Raw genomic sequence first — 18,272 nt, forward strand, 5'->3', positions numbered from 1 at the left:
TTTCATTATATCTATAGCAATGCTTGTTGTTTTTATTCAATGTGTGCTAAAATAAGATTCATATTTTACTTACAAAGTAAATAAATAATTGATTGACTATTATTTCGTTCCATAACAGCAGTGCTATTTTCGTAACTAATTATTATCTCCCTTTCTAAGATGGCGGGAAATAGGACAAGTTCAAGCAACTGATCATTACATTTCGGTTATTATTTCGATAAATCCATCCTTTATAGGTGCGCCCAAAAGCACAATAAAGATAGTGACACTAGGTTCGATTGTGTAATTTCGTGCTATTGACAACATTCGTTTCGTCACTGGGCCCGCCCCAGTTTCGTCGAAACATTTTCAGCTGAGTCACAAGGTCTATTCAAGTGAGCTTGATATGAATGAGCATTTACGATCATGCTTATGCTCCCATCATCTCTCGTTTTGAGGAACTGTATGTTTTCCTGCGATTCATGTTTTTTGCATGGCTGTCAATGTCAGCTCGGGCATTGATTCAACTTGGCTCACACTCTGCAGAGATTGTTTCAATGTTTGGCCCATTCCTTTAACTAACACAATGTGACAGTCATTTTTAAATGGGGGAACAGTTGAATGATGAAATATAGGGAGTAAAGGGTGCTAACAATCACCGGAAAGGAGAGCCAAGGTCTAATGAGTGGGGCTTAGCCTTACCAAAACAACACTAACCCTAAGTGAGTGAGTTTGGTTTAATCCTGCTTTTAACATTATTCCAGTTATATCACGGCGTGTCAGCTTAATGTGGGAGGAAAGCCTGAAGTGATGCGGGTCTCAGATGTTTACCTCTTCGATGAAACCCACAAGCACGGGTATGGTGCTGACAAACCTAGAAACATAATCGGGCCGAACCGGGATTCGAACCCACAATCATAGTTTTCTGGCATGACCAAGGGACACAACTCTGCACAGCGAATTGAGCGCCTTAGACGACTGGGTCACCCATGCCCCCACTAACCCTAAGGATCCAAGAGGCACAGATGAGATCTGTGAAGCGGGAGCCACAGTCAGCAGCCTGAGCCAATTAGCAAGCTGCGCTCGCTAAACTGCATTGTTACCGAAATATCTATGACAGTCTCCTTCTCAGACATGGAATCTGAAACATCTGTGTCATGTACAGCAACACATAGGATTCACATATGTTCATGCCTGTTAAAAAATATTTGAAGTTTGGAAAATCTTAGAAAGCTCTTTTTATATAACTTGGCTGAGAGATCTGAAACAATGAAGATATGTAGGACTTGGTTTTGTTCATCTCATGGAATTCCTAATTTAGTTTATATTATTTAATTGAGAAATTATTCCATTCTTTAAAAAAATGATGTATCCAAACACCGATAAACAATGTTAACATATATACAAGTAGTGAGCCAAAGATATCAAATGTTTTTATGATATCTCAAAGCGGTGTTAAACCCAACTCACTTCTATAATGATCTCTCCTTCTTGTTATATTGGATGAATTACCAACACATAGAAATCTAAAAAATGTATGCGGTCACATTTATTTGATTTTATTAGACTTGACTTTGGACTACTCTGTTGTAGCAAGGTGACGGTAACTAGTTGCCATGGAAACTGACACTGATGAGCTAGAGGATGAGGAGGCTGGTGACTGGCTTGACACCAGGTGGTCTGCACCAGTTGATCCGTTTTCAGTGCCACACGGAATTGCAGCATGTCAGGAAGCTCTTTGCCATCCATCATCATCTCGGCCTGCACCAAGTGCACAGCAGCAGGACACAGCAGGTACGTCATTGTTTCGCTGTCAGTGTTGCATTAATTGTAATAACACTGCATGCTTGTTATAGAAAGGTGTGTGTGGTGATGCAGGAGGTATCAACATACATCTAACTGAAAAAAAGAGAAGAAATTAATGTAATGGTGATGGCTAATGTGATGGTTATTCATTCAGGTGTTTACTGCTTTGATGTCAGATGTTCAGGTGTCTACTATGATGGTGTTCTTGTGTCTTGTATTCCCTGCAGGTGTCTACTGTCATAGTGTGATATGATCAGGTGTCTGCTGTCATAGTGTCTTGTGTTCAGGTGTCTTGTGTTGCCTGCAGGTGTCAACTGTCATAGTGTCTTGTGTTCAGGTGTCTTGTGTTCCCTGCAGGTGTCAACTGTCATTGTCTGTTCAGGTGTCTTGTGTTCCTGCAGGTGTCAACTGTCATAGTGTGTTGTGTTCAGGTGTCTTGTGTTCCCTGCAGGTGTCTGCTGTCATAGTGTGTTGTGTTCAGGTGTCTTGTGTTCCCTTCAGGTGTCAACTGTCATAGTGTGTTCAGGTGTCTTGTGTTCCCTGCAGGTGTCTGCTGTCATAGTGTGTTGTGTTCAGGTGTCTTGTGTTCCCTTCAGGTGTCAACTGTCATAGTGTGTTGTGTTCAGGTGTCTTGTGTTCCCTGCAGGTGTCAACTGTCATAGTGTGTTGTGTTAGGTGTCTTGTGTTCAGGTGTCCTGTGTTCCCTGCAAGTGTCAACTGTCATAGTGTGTTGTGTTCAGGTGTCTTGTGTTCCCTTCAGGTGTCAACTGTCATAGTGTGTTGTGTTCAGGTGTCTTGTGTTCCCTGCAGGTGTCAACTGTCATAGTGTGTTGTGTTAGGTGTCTTGTGTTCAGGTGTCCTGTGTTCCCTGCAAGTGTCAACTGTCATAGTGTGTTGTGTTCAGGTGTCATGTGTTCCCTGCAGGTGTCAACTGTCATAGTGTGTTGTGTTCAGGTGTCTTGTGTTCAGGTGTCCTGTGTTCCCTGCAAGTGTCTACTGTCATAGTGTGTTGTGTTCAGGTGTCCTGTGTTCCCTGCAGGTGTCTGCTGTCATAGTGTGTTGTGTTCAGGTATCTTGTGTTCCCTGCAGGTGTCTACTGTCATAGTGTGGTGTGTTCAGGTGTCTTGTGTTCCCTTCAGGTGTCTACTGTCATAGTGTCTTGTGTTCAGGTGTCTTGTGTTCCCTGCAGGTGCAACTGTCATAGTGTGTTCAGGTGTCTTGTGTTCCCTGCAGGTGTCTACTGTCACAGTGTGTTGTGTTCAGGTGTCTTGTGTTCCCTGCAGGTGTCAACTGTTACAGTGACTTGTGTTCAGGTGTCTTGTGTTCCCTGCAGGTGTCTACTGTCATAGCGTGATGTGTTTAGGCGTCTTGTGTTCCCTGCAGGTGTCAACTGTCATAGTGTGTTCAGGTGTCTTGTGTTCCCTGCAGATGTCAACTGTCACAGTGTCTTGTGTTCAGGTGTCTTGTGTTCCCTGCAGGTGTCTACTGTCATAGCGTGATGTGTTTAGGCGTCTTGTGTTCCCTGCAGGTGTCAACTGTCATAGTGTGTTCAGGTGTCTTGTGTTCCCTGCAGGTGTCAACTGTCACAGTGTCTTGTGTTCAGGTGTCTTGTGTTCCCTGCAGGTGTCTACTGTCATAGCGTGATGTGTTTAGGCGTCTTGTGTTCCCTGCAGGTGTCAACTGTCATAGTGTGTTCAGGTGTCTTGTGTTCCCTGCAAGTGTCTTCTGTCATAGCGTGATGTGTTTAGGCGTCTTGTGTTCCCTGCAGGTGTCTACTGTCATAGTGTGTTCAGGCGTCTTGTGTTCCCTGCAGGTGTCAACTGTCATAGTGTGTTCAGGTGTCTTGTGTTCCCTGCAGGTGTCAACTGTCATAGTGTGTTCAGGTGTCTTGTGTTCCCTGCAGGTGTCTACTGTCATAGCGTGATGTGTTTAGGCGTCTTGTGTTCCCTGCAAGTGTCTACTGTCATAGTGTGTTCAGGTGTCTTGTGTTCCCTGCAGGTGTCAACTGTCATAGTGTGTTCAGGTGTCTTGTGTTCCCTGCAGGTGTCTACTGTCACAGTGTGTTGTGTTCAGGTGTCTTGTGTTCCCTGCAGGTGTCAACTGTCATAGTGTGTTCAGGTGTCTTGTGTTCCCTGCAGGTGTCTACTGTCATAGCGTGTTGTGTTCAGGTGTCTTGTGTTCCCTGCAGGTGTGCTCCCAGTTGTGTCAGGTGTCTTGTGTTCCCTGCAGGTGTCTGCTGTCATAGCGTGATGTGTTTAGGCGTCTTGTGTTCCCTGCAGGTGTCAACTGTCATAGCGTGTTGTGTTCAGGTGTCTTGTGTTCCCTGCAGGTGTGCCCCCAGTTGTGTCAGGTGTTCAGGGTGGTGGGCAGATGCTGACGAGGATGCTGCTGAATGACAACAAGGCTGGCATGGATGGACTGGACAAGGAGAAAATCAACCAGATCATTTATCAGGCCAGCAAAGGTGATTTCATCAACCAAGTAGAGACTTACTTTCACACTCAAGTGATTTCATCTTCTTAGCAAAGTGTGTTATCCACATGTGCAGGTTGTGAGTCTGGATAACAACAAGTTGCCTGCCAAATCTCACACATTTGACTTGAGACTCACATATTTCACTTGAGGTTCAAACATTTGACTTGAGACGCACACATTTGACTTCTGACCAACACATTTGACTTGAGGTACACACATTTGACTTGTGTCTCACACATTTGACTTGAGGTACACACATTTGACTTGTGTCTCACACATTTGAGGTACACACATTTGACTTGAGTCTCACACATTTGACTTGAGGTACACACATTTGACTGAGTCACACACATTTGACTTGAGGTACACACATTTGACTTGTTTTTCATGTTTTCTGTTTTCAGTTTGTACCGTAGCCAATGATCTGATTATGTTTGTGACATAAATTCACTAATAGCAAGCTAGCCAATGCAGTCCTAATGTACTGTGTGCAAGAAGTAAAATACTCGCCTTGTGTTGCTTGGCAACGTATTGTATGTACCTGGTGCAAGAAGTAAAACACTAGCCCATCTATCTAGTTGAAAATTTAATCACATTTGACATTAAGTGTAGATTTAATTTACAACTGAAATGTGTTGCGAATTGTGTCAACGCTACCTGGTTTTCATTTTCTTTGTGTCTGAATGATTCATCATGGGCAGCAGAACAATCATTCGATTGATGAATTCCCCTACCAAAATGGCAGTCACTGTATGTAAGCATTTTGTTGCTAGGCTAATGGTTTAATTTTTTTTTTTAAATGATTTACAATGTCTCAATTGAAGATATTTAGTTTCTGGATAAAAACTAATAACTTAAAAGACAACATAGAATACAAGATCACAGTTACAACAAACATTGACAAGAGAGGATGATTTAATCCAAATTGGCGTCTGAATTTCAGTGGCTAATTACCAACTCAAAGAACATGTCCATTTATCCCTAGTACATAAACTTAAACCTGAATTATGTATTTACAGATACAGGCCCACATGGCCATCTTTAAGGCTTGATAATTATATTAATCAATGTAATAGAAATGAATAAAGTATTGCCGAGTATGTCAAAGTTGGCCTCCAAGTGGCTACTCAAATCAAAGGTGTCATAATCCTTGCCAATCAACAAACAGCAGGTTTCATATTTTCAACGGTGTCTAGCCGGGAGCGCCACATTTCAGAAATGGCTATTGCCGGTAGGGCCACATTTCCAGCTGAGTGCATTTCACCTATTCTAGCGGGTAATTAATTAATCCGATTACCGATACCTTTAAATGAGTGTCCCACATTTAAATTACTAAGCGTGGTGTTCTTTAGAGATACCTTTAAATGAGTATCTCACATTTAAATTACGAAGCGTGGTGTTCTTTAGAGATACCTTTAAATGAGTATCTCACATTTAAATTACGAAACGTGGTGTTCTTTAGAGATACCTTTAAATGAGTATCTCACATTTAAATTACGAAGCGTGGTGTTCTTTAGAGATACCTTTAAATGAGTATCTCACATTTAAATTACTAAGAGATCAAAGGCCGTCTTAATTGACATTGAGTTCATCCTGTTATTCATAACATATTTAAGTGATGTCGTGTTCACGTAATCCAAAACAGGAAAAAGGGCACAGCCCCAGGATTAGACCTAACTTCTTACCAAATAATTAAAAAACTCCCCCTAAAACTACTCCAGGCACTACTCAAACTATACAATCTCATCTACCTAAACGGACAGGTTCCTACTCCCTGGAAACAGGCCCTAGTCATACCAATCCCTAAACCTAATAAACCAGCTAATCAAGCTAACTCATATAGACCAATATCCCTAACTTCAAACTTATGTAAAGTAATGGAATCAATGGCTAAAAATAGATTACAACATTACTTAACCCAAAATAACATCATAAACCCAGATCAAAGCAGTTTCACTCCTGGCCGCTCAACCCTAGATAAGCTCGCCCGACTAGAACAAGATATTAAGACAGGACAACTAAATAAACAATATACCACAGGCATCTTCTTAGACTTCTCTAAAGCTTTCGACATGGTATGGCACGATGGGCTAATACAAAAACTTAAAAAAATAGGACTCAAAGGTCAGATAATAAACAAGACTTGTTTTGTTATATACGGTAACCTGTTAGAATCACAAAGCATGTTTTGACAGCATAGCCGTGAGAGCCACATTATACAATCACGCAACCATAACCATTGCCGGGAGCGCCACATTGATTTGGGCTATCTATTTTCGAAATGTGGCTTTGCCGGCCTGTAACCTTTTCAACAATTGGCATTTATAAAATTCCTTTCGATATAGAACAATTGTAGGGCAAACAATTACACTCCTAATGAACCTGATCATTGTCGCTGTAATTCAGGTTCCAAATATTTTGAGAATGAAAAGAAGAAGGAGGAGCAGGTTCAACAGAGGATCGAGGAACAGAGAGTGAAGCAGTCAAAGATAACCGAGAGCCAGCTGAAGCAGGGACTGGAAGAGGTGAAATGACACTGTAGACAGGTTAACACTGCCCACCCCCATTAACACATACTTTAGTTGGACAGAATAGCTTCCTGGTGTTGTTCTTGCTTATAAGAACAGGCTACTGTAATGTTATTTACAACGAACCAACAACTGTTTACATGGTTACAGGCAAATCGGCTGTTGGAGGAGCTGGAGATGTCACGTGATCTGAGTCACATCATCGTCCACATCGACATGGATGCCTACTATGCAGCAGTGGAGATGAGAGACGACCCCTCTCTCAGAGACAAGCCTATGGCTGTTGGAGGGAGCTCAATGCTGGTGAGTCTGTGATCACATGTCGTGGTGCTGGGTGAATCATGGATCACTTCGGCCATGCTGGTGCATTAGTCATGAATCACATAATGTTGAGTGAGTCACACGTCACATATGTTGCTGGTGAGTGTGTCACACATCTCATGTTGCTGGTAAGTGTCATACGTCACATATGTTGCTGGTGAGTGTGTCACACGTCACATGTTGCTGGTGAGTGTCAAACATCACATGTTGCTGGTGAGTGTCACACGTCACATGTTGCTTGTGGGTGCGTAACATGTTGCTGGTGAGTGAGTCACATGTCACATGTCACATGTTGCTGGTGAGTGTGTCGCATGTCACATGTTGCTGGTGAGTGTGTCAAGACCATGTTGTGTCAGTTGATACTCACACCCCCTCTGTTTCAGTCCACCTCAAACTACGAGGCCCGCAAGTATGGAGTGAGAGCAGCCATGCCCGGGTTCATTGCCAAGAAGCTGTGTCCACACCTCGTCCTGGTCAAGCCCAACTTTGACAAGTACACAGCTGTCAGCAAACAGGTGAGGGAGATCCTAGCTGATTATGATCCCAACTTTTCTCCTATGAGCCTTGATGAAGCTTACCTTGATATCACAGAACATTTGAAACGGAGAGCAAACTTCACCGACTTGGAGCGATCCTACCTGGTCAGATCATGTGATGAAGTGGGGTCTGCCTGGTGTGGATGTGACCTGAATGAAACCTTAAGGGACAGAGTTGTAGGGGTCTCCCAGCCCAAACAAGTTGACCATGATGGTGATAAGCAGGTGCAAGATGACCAGTCAAACAAGCACCTGCTAGGTGACCAGTCAAACAAGCACCTGCAAGGTGACCATTCAAACAAGCACCTGCAAAGTGACCAGTCAAACAAGCACCTGCAAAGTGACCAGTCAAACAAGCACCTGCAAGGTGACCAGTCAAACAAGCACCTGCAAGGTGACCAGTCAAACAAGCACTTACAGGGTGATGATACTGATGGTGAAGACAGGTGTCTGATGTGTGGCAAGGTGTTGCCCCAATATGGTGTCGAGGTGTTCGGCCGGACTGTGGAGGAAGCAGTGAAGGAGATGAGGTGTCGCATCCAGCAGAGGACTCGCCTCACAGCAAGTGCAGGTAACAGCAATGAGAGTGAACTTAAAACTTGTACACAGCATTTTGCAGCTCTTTCCTACAGTCGGTGTATGGCTTATTTGTCAGTGAAACAATAATTACAATGAACAAGTCAAGGATACTCTAGTATGTGAATAGTATCAACTTGCAAACTTGACTTTTAAGTGACATTTAGAAGCTGTTGTATTAATTAAGACTGCATGTAGTATTTTTTCCTTATTTCCCAGGTATCACAGCTTTAGAAATTGGCCCTAGCCAAACTGCCCAATAGTAAAGGTATCATATATTATAAAAGGACCAGTAGATATTTATGGGTTTTGCTATATGTTATCATTATATGGATTAGTGGACTAAAACAATTAGTTTCTGCCACTGTTATCATGCTGTATTGTAGTCTGATTGTTGTCACAAGTGTTGGGGCGGTCGGGTAGCCTAGTGGTTAAAGCCTTCAAACAAAAGGGCTTCAGGTATGGATCCCATACAGCAGAACATAAAAAACCCTACATTGTTGGTCACAAGCAAAGCCAGGCACCAGTTTGTACTAGACAAGCTCTGTTACTGCTCCTGTCTCATCCGGGGCGGTCGGGTAGCCTAGTGGTTAAGGCGTTCGCTCGTCACGCCGAAGACCCAGGTTCGATTCCCGACATGGGTACAATGTGTGAAGCCCATTTCTGGTGTCCCCCGCCGTGATATTGCTGGAATATTGCTAAAGGCGGCGTAAAATCAAACTCACTCACTCATAAGTATTGTGGTGTATTGTAGTCTCCATTGTTTGATTGTTGTCACAAGTATTGTGATGTATTGTAGTGTCCATTGTTTGATTGTTGTCACAAGTATTGTGGTGTATTGTGGTGTCCATTGTTTGATTGTCGTCACAAGTATTGTGGTGTATTGTAGTCTTCATTGTTTGATTGTTGTCACAAGTATTGTGGTGTATTGTAGTCTCCATTGTTTGATTGTTGTCACAAGTATTGTGGTGTATTGTAGTGTCCATTGTTTGATTGTTGTCACAAGTATTGTGGTGTATTGTAGTGTCCATTGTTTGATTGTCGTCACAAGTATTGTGGTGTATTGTAGTCTTCATTGTTTGATTGTTGTCACAAGTATTGTGGTGTATTGTAGTCTCCATTGTTTGATTGTTGTCACAAGTATTGTGGTGTATTGTAGTGTTCATTGTTTGATTGTCGTCACAAGTATTGTGGTGTATTGTAGTGTCCATTGTTTGATTGTTGTCACAAGTATTGTGGTGTATTGTAGTGTCCATTGTTTGATTGTCGTCACAAGTATTGTGGTGTATTGTAGTCTTCATTGTTTGATTGTTGTCACAAGTATTGTGGTGTATTGTAGTGTCCATTGTTTGATTGTTGTCACACGTATTGTGGTGTATTGTAGTCTTCATTGTTTGATTGTTGTCACAAGTATTGTGGTGTATTGTTGTCTCCATTGTTTGATTGTTGTCACAAGTATTGTGGTGTATTGTAGTCTCCATTATTTGATTGTCGTTCCAGGTATCGCACCTAACACTATGCTGGCCAAGGTGTGCTCTGACCGGAACAAACCTAACGGTCAATTCCGCATCCTCCCCAACAGACAGGAAGTGATGGACTTCATCAGAGCTCTGCCCATCAGGAAGGTAGGCATGGTAAAACAATAGTGACAGTGAGACAGAAATCGGTTCTTGTATTAAAGTGTTATTTAATAGAATACATTTCCCACAGTCATCCCCATGGCATTCCAAACTTTCACTCCACACTGTTCCAAATGTTATCAATCTCATTAAAATCAGACCTCAGATGTCTCCTGAGGACATCCCATTAGGGGTCACGTCAGAACGACCTTTCATTCGACCAATCAGAGCATCGCTTTCCAGATTATGAAAGTGACAGTCGGAATGTGATTTCTGACCATGCAACCTCGAAAACTTTAACTCCGAACGACAGTAACGGGTTTAACGACTGAATCCATACAATCTAAACCATCTATTAGCCATTCCAGAATGCTCTTTTGTTCAGGTTTCAAATTTGTAATCGAGAATTTGTCAAAATATGTTTTGAAGCGTAGTCGCCAATTTGAAATTAGTGCCATAAAGCACGAGAAAGCTGCCTTCTGATTGGTCATTCCATTGGTCGGTCAAAGTTCGCGCAAGGTCGGTCTGACATGACCCGTATTGGGATGTCCTCAGATCTTTGTTTAGCGGTAGTGAGAACTAATATCTGATTTCAATGAGATTGCAAATGTTATGTGCGGCAGATATCTGGAATTGGTAAAGTGTCCGAGACGATGCTACGATCACTGGGTGTGGTCAACTGCCAGGATCTGTTTGAGAAGCGCGGCCTCCTGTTCCACCTGTACTCCACTGTGGCCTTCAACCACTTCATGCACATCTGCCTCGCCATTGGCGCCACCACTGTAGAGAGGTCGGTACCATCTGTGGGGAAATAGACCCGGGTTAAAATAGGTCCCCAGCTTTTCGGATGCTTTTTGTAAGACGTGACTAAGGGGCTTGCTTTTCATTTTAAAGGGTATGTGTGACCGGTGAGATTGATATACAACCCCTACCCCTGCCTATATTAAATTACCAGTCCCTAATAATGTGAAACTTTCTAACATTTATATTTGAAAAAATTAGAACTGCTTCATTTTTTCATACTCAACCTGCAAAGTGGTAAACATCCAAGACCTGCATCACTTCAGGCCTTCCTCCCGCATTAAGCTGACATGCCATGGTAAAACAGAAATACCATTCAAAGCGTCTTTAAGCCCAACTCACTGCATAGTGGATTGGGAGGCCTGTCACTCACTGATTGTTATCATTGTTATAATGTGTGTCATTCTTCCAGGTGTGACAGTGTACCCATCCACTGTTATATATAGCTGTAGATGTAATGAAGCCCTTGTTTTCAAGGTATGTTTGTTACTAACTTCATCTTGTATTTTCAGAGACAGTGAGCGGAAGAGCATAAGTACAGAAAGGTAAGATTGTCTATCATGTCTATGGACATTTTATCAAATTTAAAATTACCAAGCAGATTCAGTAACTTGTCTGATTGCTTGCCATCATGCCTCGATGGCATGTGCTGTTGCTCACTTTTCAATCTGAGGTTTGCATGATGTAGACTTGGTTCTGTGCCAATCTCATAAAATCAGATCTTTACTCCGTTACGATATCACTTTGTGTGAAAACCTGAGGACATCTCCTTTGGCAGTTACATACCACTGTGTTCCGAAATGATGGGATGTATGAAATATCCACAACACTACACTATGCGCTGATACTTTCTACTTTTTGATATGCTGGTTTGATACTGAGAATTTAGAAACCTCAATGCTGATTGGCTGATTAGAAAGTTCTCCTGACACAGGGAGAGATATCACATCAGAGGCTGCAGTGATACAGCTGGGCTATTGTTGACTGTGATATTAAACTAGAAAAACAACCTCAAAGCCAAAGGCCATTGTACTGTGGATCAGGAGGCCACAATAGTAGCTGAGTATGCAGAATCTGCAAAGGATATTGCTGCTTGGTTATTGTAATGTTGTTGGGATATTGTTGTGATGTTGCTGTAATGCTTCTGTGATATTGTTGTGATGTTGCTGTGATATTGCTGTGATGTTGCTGGTGTGTTTCTGTGATATTGCATGTGTGTTGTTGTGATGATGCTGGGATGTTGCTGGGATATTGCTGGTGTGTAAGTGTAATGCTGCTGTTATATTGTTGTGATGTTGCTGGGACATTGCTGGTGTGTTAGTGTAATGCTGCTGTGATATTGTTGTGATGTTGCTATGATATTGCTGGTGTGTTGCTAGGATATTGCTGGGATAGTGCTGGTGTGTTGCTAGGATATTGCTGTGATGCTGCTAAGATATTGCTGTGATGTTGCTGGTGTGTTGCTAGGATATTGCTGTAATGTTGCTGGGATATTGCTTGTGTGTTGCTGCAATGCTACTGTGATATTGTTGTGTTGTTGCTTGGATATTGCTGTGGTGTTGCTGGTGTGTTTCTGTGATATTGCTGGTGTGTTGTTGTGATGTTGCTGTGATATTGTTGCAATGATGCTGTGATAATGCTGTGATATTGCTGGTGTGTTGCTGTGATGTTTCTAGGATATTGCTGTGATTTTGCTGTGATATAGCTGGTGTGTTGCTAGGATATTGCTGTGATCCTGCTGTGATGTTGCTGGGATATTGCTGATGTGTTGCTGTGATGCTGCTAAGATATTGCTGTGAGGTTGCTTGGATATTGCTGGTGTGTTGCTAGGATATTGCTGTAATGCTGCTGTGATATTGTTGTGATGTTGCTGTGATAGTGCTGGTGTGCTGCTGTGATATTGTTGTGATTTTTCTGGGATATTGCTGGAGTGTTGCTGTGATATTGCTGTAATGCTGCTGGGAATTCTCCCATTCCTGACATGTTGTATCTCCTTCAAGGACCTTCAATGAACTGAGTCGGCCTGGTGACCTGTACAAGAAGTGTTCTGAGCTGTGTGCTGCCCTGGTGGAGGACCTGGGGCAGCAGGAAGTCAGGGTAGATAACTCCACACTTCTGATCTTATGCTTAACCGTTCATTATAAAAACACTGCATGCATCTGTTCCGACATTTGCAGATCAAAATTACTTTGAAACTAATTCTTGTATATACACAAAAATGTGACAGATTGTTCCTGACTTCAGGGTAAGACCGTGAGCATTAAGATCAAGACGGTGAAGTTCGAGGTGAAGACCCGGGCTCACAGTCTGCCAAACCACACAGCCGAGTACCAGGACATCTTCACCGCAGCCAGGGAGCTGCTTAGGGTGGAGATTCAGGCCGTTCAGCCCCAGGCTCTCCGGCTCCGGCTCATGGGTATGTCACATGAAGACAGATAAAATATCACTCGATCACTCACTCACTCACTCACTCACTCACTCACTCACTCACTCACTCACTCACTCACTCACTCACTCACTCACTCACTCACTCACTCACTCACTCACTCACTCACTCACTCACTCACTCACTCACTCAGAGGGTGCAATAATTGTGAATATGACATTAAACGAAATTTCACCTCACATCACCCCACTCAAACATTCAGCTTGTTACTGTTGACCTGCCTTGATTGATTTTGTCATGATTTGCACTTAATAAAGCATATTCTGACTCTTTCTGAATTCTGATCCCAGGTGTGAGACTGTCCAACCTCCTCCATCTCAGTCTGTGCGAGACGAAACGTCAAGACACGATCACAGGACTCTTCAAGAAGATGGCAGCAAGGAGCCCACAGAAGACTCTGACATCGGGTTCTGTCCGCCATCTTGACTCTAGACAAATGGACCTTCCTCAACTGCCCGTTTATTTCAGCGATGTGTGTGATGATACTGGGGACCAGGCCTCTGACGCACAGAGTAAAGATGGTGCAACCATTGCAGGAACTGACGCTACAAACATTGAGACAGATTGTCTTGAAACAAAAGGTGTCTCTGAGCTTGCTGCAGTAACAGGAAGTCCTAAACCTGTTAAAGGACGTTCTAGAAATACCAGAAAGAAAACAAAGTCTAAAACACACCCAAGGTTAGTCGCACTGGTAGATCTGGCTGTGACAGACATCGGCAGGAAAACGTCCTTGGCTGAAGTGAACAATAATACATTCAGTGATGCCCAGAGTCATGACTCTGATCCACAAGGACCTGGGAGAGGGAAAGCATCAGGACAGAAGGGCAAGAGGAAAAGACAAACTGATCTGGACATCCACAAGGGTCCAGCTGAACAGAGCGGAGAATCTTCCGGGTATGAGAGTGCCAGACAGGCAGAGCACTGGCCACCTACAGGACTTCAGCCAGTCTGTGTGGACGTGGTGGAACATGATAAGAGTCCCCAGGGAGGTTCTTGTGATGTTCCATCGCTTGCTGGATCTAACAGAAGTGATCCATCTGCTGGAAGTTCGTGTGAGGATATTCAGAATCTGAAGGTTTTCCAGTGTCCAGTATGTCAGCAAGTGGTTGAGTGTAGGAACCTTAATTACTTCAACGATCATGTTGACATCTGCCTCTTCAGACAAATCTCATCTCAAGAACAGGACCATCATGAGAATGTTGTCACTGCAACGGAGGTTGATCATGATAAGGATGATGATGAGGAGGACCTAGTTGATGTAGCCAGATCGTCAGAGAGGGATCACATGTCAACAAAACATGTAATTCAAAGTGTTCCAGAAATTGAAACAAACAGTAATGATTATGCAAAGGTAGTTGATTCTTCCGAGTCTCCTCAGCAAGATAATTCCAAAACCACAGCAACTGCTGGTAGGATTTCAACCCACCCGGGAGATAAGTCTGCTGTCTGGCAGCACTCCACACTGATTGATGGGACTGACCCAGGTGGCTCCTGTGTACCAACTGATGGGGCTGATCCTGAAACTGACCAAGGTGAGCTGAATGCTTTACAGTATTCTGGTGCTGATTCAGTAGCTGCCGGCCAGATTGCTAGTGAGCTGCAGGCTGAGTTCTATGCCTGTCCTATCTGTAATGTGGAGAAGATTGGTTGTAGTCTGGAGGACTTCAATGAACATGTGGACTCCTGTTTGAGCAGACGGGCAATCAAGCAGATCCTGGAGGAACAGAAGATGCATGACTCTCCAACAGGAAAGAGGTAAATAGTCCTGTTGTGCCCAGTGCATGTCTCGGTACAGATTATTCTGTACATAAAAGTCTCGGGTAATGTGTATGAAAATGACACAATTAATGACAACAAACATGTTTGAGCTAGCTCAGTTTTGAACATGAGCTGTTAAATATTTTGATAATTGAAATATCAAAACCCCTAAGCCACATTTAAAAAAAATCATGCACCTGTAGCTGAGTTTGTTTATTTGTTGTGTTGACAACTCATGGCATTCCTTGTAATTCATCCCAAAGTAATCTATGCTGGGTCAGGCTGGGTGACTGGGTTAATTGCATACCATCATACCCCTGGCATGGGACATGTCTCTATCAGTTGTTGTATCAACCAATGGTTCCTCTATCAGTTGCTGTATCAACCAATGGTTCCTCTATCAGTTGTTGTATCAACCAATGGTTCCTCTATCAGTTGCTGTATCAACCAATGGTTCCTCTATCAGTTGTTGTATCAACCAATGCTTTCTCTATCAGTTGCTGTATCAACCAATGCTTTCTCTATCAGTTGCTGTATCAACCAATGGTTCCTCTATCAGTTGCTGTGTATAACCAATGCTTTCTCTATCAGTTGCTGTATCAACCAATGCTTTCTCTATCAGTTGTTATATCAACCAATGGTTTCTTTATCAGTTGCTGTATCAACCAATGGTTTCTCTATCAGTTGCTGTGTATAACCAATGGTTTCTCTATCAGTTGCTGTGTATAACCAATGATTTCTCTATCAGTTGCTGTGTATAACCAATGGTATCTCTATCAGTTGTTGTGTATAACCAATGGTTTCTCTATCAGTTGTTGTATATAACCAATGGTTTCTCTATCAGTTGCTGTGTTTAACCAATGGTTTCTCTATCAGTTGTTGTATATAACCAATGGTTTCTCTATCAGTTGCTGTGTATAACCAATGGTTTCTCTATCAGTTGCTGTGTATAACCAATGGTTTCTCTATCCCTGGCTTGATTATTTACAATCAGCTTCCATGATCTTGCTGGAATTTTGCTGACTGTGCCGTAAAACAACAAATAAAAACAATTTGGACATGCTCCTTAATATTCTGAAATGGCCATATATGTTCATGTTTTCACATCAGTTCAAGTTCTTGGACATTGACCGATTGTCATCTAAAATATCCCAACACTGCTTTTCTTCAAATGTGTTAATGGTATAAAAGAATGTCCTGATACCATTGCTCATTTGTCCATGAAGATCGGGGCTAGAATTGGCCTTCAGCAACCCATGCTGACTTGGTTGAATGCATGTCATTGTACCACAATTGCGTAGATCGATGCTCTAGTCCAGACTTAATTATTTACAGACTGCCATCATATGGCTGTAATATTGCTGAGTGTGGCGTTTAACAACAACCAAACACATGTCTCAAGAAAAATGACTAATGTGTTCATGTGCTTCCTTCCCTAGATCATTGTCGTCCTCCTCTTCCATCGGTCCATCGCAGACTCCACCAGCGAAGAAGAGGCGGTCTACCTGTGGGAAGATGAAAACCATTGACTCCTTCTTCAAGCCTTGAACACATCTCCTGAGGCCATGAATAACCACCAACTATTTCAAACCTTGGAGGGGGTCACTGGTGGCCCACGGGGCCCTGGTGGCCAAAGTGTCTAAGGCACTGCTAATTGTCTTGCAGAGTTGCATACCTTAGTTTGCCAGGATCTGATAGTCACGTGTTGAAATCCATTCTGATGATTATCTTGGTTTGTCAACCTGACACACCATGCAATAGCTTAGCAAAATGCTCAAAGCGCTGTTAACACCGACCTGCTCACTTAAATGTGCCAGACTTAAACTTCATGTAAATGGAGATTAATGTTGATTCTTTATTAATTGTTTTCTGTGGATATATTTTTCTTTTATATGCCTACAAAATAATTGTAATGACTGTCTTTCAACACATGGATGAAGAATGTTTGAATAAACATTTATAATAATTCAATTGTATTGTTTTTAAATGTATATGGCAGCAAGAGGTACCTGGAGGTTGGCCTCTTGTTCAACTAAGTACAAGCCAGAGGAGGCAGTGTCTGCACTCATACAGCTGGGTACAGGTCGGGTGGTGCAGTGTATGTAGGCCAGTGATACAGTTGGTTGTATGCCAGGTGAAGAGATCGCAAGGAAGCATTCGTAAAATCTCAAACATTTTCACCTGAATCTCGGATTGTACCTTCTTTGACATCCTTATAACACAGGGTACAAGGTATGGATACCTGGCGTCATGTCGGCGAGGTACAGATAGTTTTTCTACCTGTGTGCGATACCATATCAAGTATAACACGCATCATTAATAAAATATTGTTTCTAGCACAACAATGAGCTGAGTTTCCAGCTCAGACATAAATGATGTTTGTTTGTTTAACGCAATGCAGCGGTAGAAACTAACAGTTTTCGTCAACTCGTCCTTATAATGATAACATATAGCAAAACCCTTAAAAATTGCAATTTTCTACTAGGCCTTATGATACCTTTACCATTGGGCAGTTTGGCAAGGACTACTGGACTAGTGCCAATTTCTAACCTTGCAATATTGGCGGTCTGGACCAGACAAACCAGTAATTGACATCACGAGCGTCGATCTACGCAATTGGGATACAATGGCATGCACCCACCTAGCCTCACCTGAGTCTCCTTATACGACACGCATAGTCGCCTTTTATGGCAAGCATGGGTCCCTGAAGAACAATTCTTACCCGGTGTACCCATCTATATATACCAATTGGATAGATATCGTAACATCGTTGCAAATAACGTATTCAAAACACCGAAGGCGGGGAGTAAAGATTTATTTGCACTTTTGTCCTGTCTATCAATTTTAAAAGCTCAAACGACATACGGTGGAGACGGAGCCTTTACAGAGACTCAATATAAAGTCTTGTTGGAGGAAATTACGTTCAAAATTCAATCGCTTGCACAAGCTACCTCCAAAATTACACGATTAATCCGCAGGAACTCGACGATAGCGTGTATAGCATAATATATTCGTATAGAAAAAAAATCACAACCCTCTATTTACATATAGACGTCTATATATACAGAGGGGTGTGAATTTTTTTTCGGCAAGGGTGGAAACTGGACTTTTACAGTCAATTAGCTCCCTTGAAACTGCACTTTTATAGTTACACCTGATAGTGTTTGTGAATGGAATCGCCTCCCTTTCAGACTCAAAAATGCTCCTATGGCATTTCTGCAAACCATTTCAGAAATGAACAAAATCCTGAAACGTTTTTGGAAAATTTGAATCACCTCAAGGCAGCACTCCAAGTATGACACACTCTAAAACCAAGCAAATTTAAATTTGCGACAAAACAAGTTACCTACTTTTGGCATAACTTCAGCAAAGATGGCATCCATGTCGATCCTTCAAAAATGTCGATTGAACCACACAGTGCCCACCC

At 42.5% G+C, this 18,272-nt stretch overlaps 1 protein-coding gene across 6 annotated transcripts in view; it reads left to right on the top strand.

Moving 5' to 3' along the window:
- The window catches only part of LOC124112577 (DNA polymerase kappa-like), a 28,457-nt gene extending 11,652 nt beyond the window's left edge, over positions 1-16,805 (top strand). Inside the window, exons 1-13 of one of the 6 annotated variants that reach the window (XM_046472742.2) lie at positions 152-205; positions 1,573-1,773; positions 4,115-4,249; positions 6,667-6,785; positions 6,939-7,091; positions 7,493-8,216; positions 9,722-9,846; positions 10,464-10,630; positions 11,154-11,186; positions 12,642-12,738; positions 12,886-13,057; positions 13,378-14,842; positions 16,285-16,805. In XM_046472742.2, the coding sequence (XP_046328698.2) occupies positions 1,596-1,773; positions 4,115-4,249; positions 6,667-6,785; positions 6,939-7,091; positions 7,493-8,216; positions 9,722-9,846; positions 10,464-10,630; positions 11,154-11,186; positions 12,642-12,738; positions 12,886-13,057; positions 13,378-14,842; positions 16,285-16,393 (3,477 nt within the window). In that variant the 5' untranslated portion in view covers positions 152-205; positions 1,573-1,595 and the 3' untranslated portion in view covers positions 16,394-16,805. Of the gene's footprint in view, positions 1-151; positions 375-812; positions 837-1,572; positions 1,774-4,114; positions 4,250-6,666; positions 6,786-6,938; positions 7,092-7,492; positions 8,217-9,721; positions 9,847-10,463; positions 10,631-11,153; positions 11,187-12,641; positions 12,739-12,885; positions 13,058-13,377; positions 14,843-16,284 lie in introns of those variants that run through there. The other 5 variants (XM_046472740.2, XM_046472741.2, XM_048399164.1 and 2 more) reach the window with 5 other exon arrangements.
- Positions 16,806-18,272: the final 1,467 nt, after the last annotated feature.

Source organism: Haliotis rufescens, unplaced genomic scaffold (assembly GCF_023055435.1).
Source record: "Haliotis rufescens isolate VD_foot unplaced genomic scaffold, xgHalRufe1.0.p SCAF_1, whole genome shotgun sequence".
Taxonomy (NCBI): Eukaryota; Metazoa; Mollusca; class Gastropoda; order Lepetellida; family Haliotidae; genus Haliotis; species Haliotis rufescens.